At 35.6% G+C, this 8,015-nt stretch overlaps 1 protein-coding gene across 1 annotated transcript in view; it reads left to right on the top strand.

The window, feature by feature from the left end:
• Window positions 1–5,417: 5,417 nt before the first annotated feature.
• LOC108761798 (cell adhesion molecule 2) overlaps window positions 5,418–8,015 on the top strand; it is a 43,030-nt gene continuing 40,432 nt past the window's right edge. The window contains exon 1 of the mRNA XM_018508523.1: window positions 5,418–5,537. Within this exon, the coding sequence (XP_018364025.1) occupies window positions 5,477–5,537 (61 nt within the window). The 5' untranslated portion in view covers window positions 5,418–5,476. The remainder of the gene's footprint in view (window positions 5,538–8,015) is intronic.

Here is an 8,015-nt window from a genome sequence, read left to right as displayed (position 1 = left end):
CCAACCACTGACATACTGCAATATCGCATGATCGTTTAGGCTTTGCCCAACGGAGTCCGGGTATCCATGATCGTGTCGACATGCAAAATGGAGACATGAGTTAATATTCAAAGCCTCCGTGCTGACCTTATCATGGACGCTCGAATATTTACTGGGACTCTAGTAATGTTGCCGATCTACGCATTTATTACTGTGTACCATCCTGAATTTAACACAACTGGCGGAAAATCCATCGTAAAATAGAACAATAACATAAAACGATTCAGAATGTAGAAGTAAGTTCAGTTGTTTTATGTCCTCTTTCATTATTGAAAGAAAAGTGCACTATTAAACGGATGCATAATATGTAAATTAATTATAATTTATTGTATATAATGTAATTTTATACTCTATTTCAAACATTTTCAAGAAATTCTAGGCAAAGCAATTATAGAATTTAAATTGTCATTTAAATCATAATCAGAATGACAAGAATTTATTTCAATATTTATATTAAAATACATGTCAATAAGTATAAAACACAGCGGGGGAAAAGAGGAAGAGGGTGTTATTTATTAAGCGCTCTGGGATAAATCCCCTCGAGCGCAAAAATTTAGCAGAATATTACATGATAATCCAGCTCATATTGCATCAATGCAACACAAATGTACTTTCATAATATCGTAACGTTATATTGTAGCGCAATATTATACAATAAAATATAACATAATTTATAACAAATATATACATATAACATATAGAAATGTGATAGAGAGAGAAAAAACTGATTTGCAAGTCCCTTTTTGTAAATATTCGTCGCTATTTGATATGCTGCTTATTATCCCAATCAAAAAATTGAGACGACGCGACGCTAAAGCTCCAAAATTATAACTCGAAACACGTGTATTTGGATAACACCATTAGAGTGACATTAAAATTGCATGTTTGTATCTTAAAAACGGGGCGAAAAAAATATGCTCGCTATTGGGAACGTTAATGGTTGTTACACACGGGATTCGGGATGACAGAATTTCCATCCGCGCTGAAACGGAAGTAAAAGTTTCACCACGTTTCCACCGTGAAAAAGCGCTATCGGGGGAAATGTTGGCCGGCCACGTTCGGCTGATTACTACTGGCAGCTTAAAAGCGATGATACATGCAAACGTAAATCAAACGATGAAGTATTTTCAATGCACGGGTCCCCAATTCGGTCGCGTTAAGTCGCGTCGAATAACGGTAGGAAAATCTCTCACGATATTTACTTCCATTTTGTCGCAACGCGGTAAACCAGTTAAAAGTTTTGAATCGTGGCAAATTTACGCGCAAATCGCGGGTGCGCGTTCCATATAAACAAATGTTGGATTTGCACTTTAGCGTTTATACAGTAAATCTGTATTTTTCACTCAACGAGTGGCGTGAAACATAAAATTTGCCTGCTAATGTGTTGTTTTTCCAATTATTACAGATTTCTGTTTTATTGTATATTTTTATTCAAATGAAATTAAAAGATACAACAAAACAAACTCTCAAGTTCTTTAGGCTCTTTGTCTCAATGTAAACATTTAATGACATATTTTTTAAAATTATATTTAAATTTATGTTTAGATATTATGAGAATTTAAACTATTTCGACATTATTATTGATAAACATATTAAAAAAATTTAATAACGATATAAATTCTGAAAGTTAATTCAACTTATTCATATATAACAGACACACAAATATTTTTATACCAAAATAAATTTTTTTGAAATTATTATATTAGATACAGAAGATATTTTCCAAATATTTTCCAAATATTTTCCAAATATTTTTAATAGAGATATTTCGATTAAAAAATTAATATGCTATTTTTAAGTGAACGCAAACTATTAACTTTAATAAAGACACAAGTCGATCAGTATTTCCAAAACTATTTCCGAGAATATTTGTATCAATTATCTTTCTACGATAAGAATTCATGTCGGTATTTTCCAACATTGCTTCACCGCGTAAAAATAACGCCCGTCACGACCGCGGATCGATATAGCGAAATAAAAATACGAGCAATTTTCAAAATTACCAATAACACTTTCGTGTAAAAAGTTCATGCACCGTTGACATACTTTGAAAACGCGGCTGACGTATTCGTCTGTATCAATTGGATCACTGATAGTATGATTAGTTCCGCCAATATGCAGCATTATACTTTTCGCGGAACAAAAATTCTACCCGTGATACTTGATTGTCTGCAGCCTGTACATTTACACGTTGCACGCGTTACGTAAAAGTAATCAAGTTCACCTGTATTATCAACATCAATTCTTAATACACACGATGATTTTCTGATCCTGTGTCGTTCGTGGCCTAGATTAATTTTTATCACTTTTACAAACATACAAAATAATAATTTTTACACACCTATACTTTATTTGTAAGATTATGTATTTAAAAAGTTACATATAAATGTTACAATTAATTATTTGATACTCCTACTTTCTCAAGGAAAAGAAATGCGCAGAACATGAATGATTTATATACTTACTTTGAAATGGATTTTTGAAATTTATGTTATAATTAAGCAACTTTTACTTATTTTTTAAGACTATGTCTATATGCCTCTAAAAGGACCTTTTATGTAACATTCTGTATATAATTCTCTAAAAAAAAAATATCTTTCTCCGTTTTTATATTATTTTGTATGTTATATGCTCTGATGCTCACGTAATATAAAAGTAACGATTGCCCCTCATGTAATGTAAGAACGGCATATGTATGTACCGCAATCAATAATATGCAATACAGAAGAAGATAAATACAAGAACAAATATACATTTCTCGGATATCGATGAGCATTCGTGTCTTCTGAGATTGAGCTGAGTAGAGTCCGCACGTATCGTCCATGGCTTTTTAAGTATATTCTCCGAAAGTTTTATGCATTTTCTTCGTATTCGTCGAACGATTCCGTTCGCATTACTTGTTTCCTTATAATTCATATTCCTGTTGCCTTTAGTTGAACTAGCCACGTTGCTCGAGTTCTTGTTACTTGCATTCTCGGAGTATTCCCAAGTAGAGATAGTTTCGATTCTTGGTGTTTGGGTACCAGAGAAGTACAAATGAACGAGAGAAGATACAGAAGGATACATTTATAAGCATAGAAACTGAAGAATGTAGAAATGCATTTTTTATTTAATGAGATGAATATTGATATATAAAATGGTCGATGTTCAAAGTTACATCATGATTTTAAATTAACTTTTTATTTTGGATTTAATTAAATTTATGTTTCAACGATTCTATGAAATTCTATTCGCTCGTAAAATAATATAATATCGAAAATTATCAAAGATAATATTATAATGGTTTTACAAGAACGGTTTAAAATTTATTAAATATAATTTTTAATCGAACTAGTAGGACTTTAAATATTTTTAGAGATAAAATTAGTTTTATTTATCTTTGTAAACGTAGAAATTTCTTCAAAATCGGTTCGCGGTGTATAATTTTGTGATATGTTAATAATATGTTATTATTTTGTTATTAATTAATCCATTAAATGTAATATAATGTTAATATTAACCATACCTATAATTGATACGATCAATTATATAGCTATGATAATTTACAATTTAGAAATACAGGACACCAACTAGGAATCCTCCTTTTTTAAGCTCTCATCATTATGTCGCTGGAACTCTTCCACATACCGCTGAGAAAAAACCTTGGAGAAGATCGGCAGTCGGAGGGTCTGCTATATTCGTGATTGGATTGACAAGTGGAGACGCGAGTAAATCTTTAAGCCCATCGCAACATCTCTAAGAGCACCGTAGATTTCGTGCTTGATTCTGCACTCCTTGCACGCCCTGCCACAGTTTCTGTCCGTGACACACTGTGCCGTACGTCCTGGAGGATAAGGAGACAGAGGGACAAGAGAGTGAGAAAGACAGAGAGAGAGAGAGAGAGAGAGAGAGAGAGAGAAACAGAGAAGGGATAGGAGGAAAAAGGGAGGGAGAGAGAGAGAGAGAGGTTTCCCTTATCACACACACATGTACATGTACGTGCGTGTGCGTACGCCCTCCCGAACGAACGTGTGTCGACGTCCTCCCCCGGGGGTGAGTGTGTGCGCGCGTCGGTGTACATCTCTATGTACGTATGTGTCCGTGGACCCTCTGCCCTCTTCCATCGTCACAGGGGGTGGATCGGAAGCGCGCATGCTCCTACGGCCGAGAATCTCCCCAGTCAGGGTAAATCTGCCACCGAAACAAGACGTGGTGCGTGCCGTCATGCTATATACAATGTCGCGTACGCGAACGGTCGTGACAATTTCTTAAAAAAGTAACGCGGGGGTGACAGCTCGCGGGCCGAAAGATCGGCATGGAGATTCGCGGCGAGTGGAATTTCATATTAATCATCAAAACGTAGCCGGCGCGGAGGTGGAGGACCAGGAAGAAAGACGGGTTAAAGAAAAAAGAAAGAGGGACTGAGACGGAGGAACAGTTTCAGCCGATGAATTATTAATTGTGATCACATAAAAAGGGACTATGACGTGGATTGCGAAAGAAACAGTTATGCGGTGAACGGGGAACATTTCTGCGACCGGACCGCTGGCTGCGCGATCTCGAGCGATCTCGAGAGCGACGGAACGGAAACGAGCAGTGCTTACGGGAGTTACACTTTCGTGTTGACTGGCGCGCGATCGATCGGTCGCTCCGTGTCGATCACCGCTGCTCTAAAAGACTCAAGAACAAAGCCGAAGAGAGAAAGGGAAGTGAGACAATCGTGTCTCGCTGTGTCTCGCGACTTCACGGCAATCGTCGATTCTTAGGACGTAGCGGACCGCGCGCGATCGCGCGACGGAGGCTGGGACCGCCCTATGAAGGGACTCCCTGATTCGCAGTTAAAAAAAACATCTCCGAAATCGTCGCGCGACACTACAAATCGCCGAGTTCCTTCAGAACATTTATTACGCGATTCTTTCAGCGACCGGAAGATTGAAATCGTCGAGAAGCGCGAAGACTTTAGCGAAGACTCCGCGGAAGCGGAGCGGATATAGGTGGAAAGTTTCGCAACACGCGGCACGCCGCTTGTCGAAAGTTTCGCCATAATCATTTCCGTGCACGTTATCGCCTACGTGGAAAGACGACTACAGGGGATAGACGACACACCGAAGTGCGGATAATAGTGCAGCGCGCATATATATATACGTGTCACCTCTTGCGGGAAATCTGGCGCATAGACCGTCGATCGTCGGCGATTTCATCCCTGCCTCCGAGCGGATTGAAATCTCAAACTAATCGTGACTAAACTGCCAGTTATCTCGTTCCAGCCGCGGGATACGGATGTGGGAAAGCGTGTGTTAATAATCGGCGTAAAAGCCAGAACGAGTCGACGTGATAACCTGACCCGATGTTGTCTGGCGGGGTATATCAGTGAGTGGATGGTGATTGTTAGTCTCGTAAAGAGGATGTGAATCGTTTCAGTATCGAAGTGTAAGCGTCTCCTGAAACAGTCGCGGAAATGGCTCTGAGATGGCAAGCGAGGCTCTCAATTGCTGCCATACTCTTCATGTGCACGGAAGGTAATTATTTTGCCGCTCTCTAATTACCCTGCATGAACCGTGTCTGCAATGGAAAAATGGGATGGCGTGCATTCACGGCGTTAGAGGGCCGTTGGGAAAATCGTGAAACAGTACTACGAATCGCGAAGAAGAAATGAGACGAGTATCGTGGAATTGTTATTAATGTGCTCTTGTTTAAGTCGGTCGAATTTTTTCAGCGTTTCCTCGCAGTTTTCAGTGTGCAATATCTCTCACCGCGTTATTTAGCAAAACGTTATTATATAGCTCAATTTTTTTCACTGAATTTTTTGAAAGTTGCAAAAATACTAAAGCTGCACTAATACGTTTCTACCTGTTTCTATCAATATAGATTAACTTTAATCTCGGTTTAATTCACTTTTTATCTTTCTCTAATTCTAGGAATTAGAAACGGGTAAATTAAACCAAGATTAAAATTAATCTGCATTGATAGAAATGAACATTAAACTTTTATTCAAACACACTTTTCGTATTCTTTATTGACTTTTTCGTAAAAAGAAAAATTTACCATTTCGTTTTGCGAATAATTACTTGGAAACTACTCTTGTCAGCAATCGTTATTAATTGTAGGATCTACAAAATCCATTTGCACAATCAATATTGTAGGAGAGAATGGAAATGATGATAATAAGAGATGAGGAATAGGCTTTTAGTAGAAGAGGCATACACGCATACGAAACAGCGAAGTGGTACCTCATGACACAGATAAAATCTCATCTACTGCCGTCTGCGATAATTAAGATTCAGTTTAATTACGTTAATTGCAACGCGACGTTCGCTGCTCGAAGTGGAAGAGAGATATACGACTGCTGTTCTAGTCAAAGAGAAAGCGAGGTACGAGAAAGAAACGTAGAGATTTATGGCTCATGTTTGCGCTTCGTAAACGCAGAGGAAGTCGATTGTTTGCTGTTTGCCTGCGATATTCATACAATTCCTTCACCACGTATGGTCGACGTAAACTGAAAAAGGAAGATGATTTATAATTTGAGCTTTCAATTGCAGATGAGCATCTAGAAATGAAGAAATTTGCGAGAAAATATACACAACTTTTCTGAAACTATAGATACATTTTGTAAAAGTCATCTATATAATACATATTTAAATGAGATTGACAAGGACAGATACGGAATTGACGGAATAAAATGAAATGACGGAAGTGTCCCTCTTCAATTTTGACGAGCTTTTAATGTTGCTGTCTAAACCAAAATAAGGGACACGTATTAGTGTGTGTATGTGTGTGTGTATGTGTATATACATATGTATATTCATTATACGCACTTTTAAGGGGTGGACACCCTTTTGAAAAAAATGATTATTTTCTTTCGAAGTGAATATAGTCGAAACTATAAAAGATGGAAATTTTTAAATAAAAGTCGAAAAAAATGATTTTAAGAATATTTTATAGTAACAATGAACACAATTTAAATTTTTATTTTTTAATATATTCTCATCACTTCATATCTTTTTTAAATTTTAAAATTTTGTTATAACTAAATTAAAGATCATTTTAATACGAATTCAACCATTTATGGTAAAATTATTTTCCAAGATATCGTTATCGAGATTTCATTTACAAACGCTTTTATACGCAAACTTCGTACTCATTCGTGTGCTCGGTTCTTCATGCAGCACATTCTACTCGTATTTTTCTGTAATAGGAGATGATGATGGAAGCAAAAAGTTTTCGAAAACATTCTGCGTATGTGTAATCAAAATTTTCGTGTCTCTTATTTTAATCTAGTCAACAATATATTGAAAACGCATAAAAATTGAAAAACATATTTTCGTGTCCTTCTTTATGAGTGAAAAAGTATTTTCAATATAAATGAAGCAAAATTTTCAATTTATACTAAATACTAATTCTATTTTTTTCTAAAATATTTTTTTTTAAGCTAATGTACTTGTATATTTAACAGGGACTTAAAATGAAAAATATTCTATTTATAGAAACAAAATCTTCAATTTGAAAAATTTCATGTTCAAAAAACAAAATTACTGCGTATTTTGTATCATCAGTAATTCGTTTGATTAAATGAAATAGGCAACCACAAATATTCACAAATATTAAGCGAAATTAATTAAATATTCACAAATATTAAACAAAGTAGAAATTCGTGAAAAACGAGAATAATGTATAATGTGATAATAATAAAAAGTTAAACGCAAACTTGAGATAATAAATTGTTAGAATAAAATATAGAATTTTTTATAAAATAAGATAAAGAAGAGAGCATAATATACTGTTTAAATTTATGAAAATACATGAATATACACCTACAGCTATACACATTATGCTATTTGTTAATCGCTTAACGGGATTGAGATGTATTATTAATCAAACTCAATGCTTTAATGAGATGTTGTAATACCTCTTTGAATTAAATAGTGCAAAAGATAAAATTTGTGCATATCAGGCAGAAAATATTCAATTACATATTATTATTATTGAGGTACACGCAT

Source organism: Trachymyrmex cornetzi, unplaced genomic scaffold (genome assembly GCF_001594075.2).
Source record: "Trachymyrmex cornetzi isolate Tcor2-1 unplaced genomic scaffold, Tcor1.1 scaffold262, whole genome shotgun sequence".
In the NCBI taxonomy this organism is placed as follows: Eukaryota; Metazoa; Arthropoda; class Insecta; order Hymenoptera; family Formicidae; genus Trachymyrmex; species Trachymyrmex cornetzi.
Note: the sequence above shows the minus strand (reverse complement) of the source record. Positions and strands in the feature narration are given on the sequence as shown.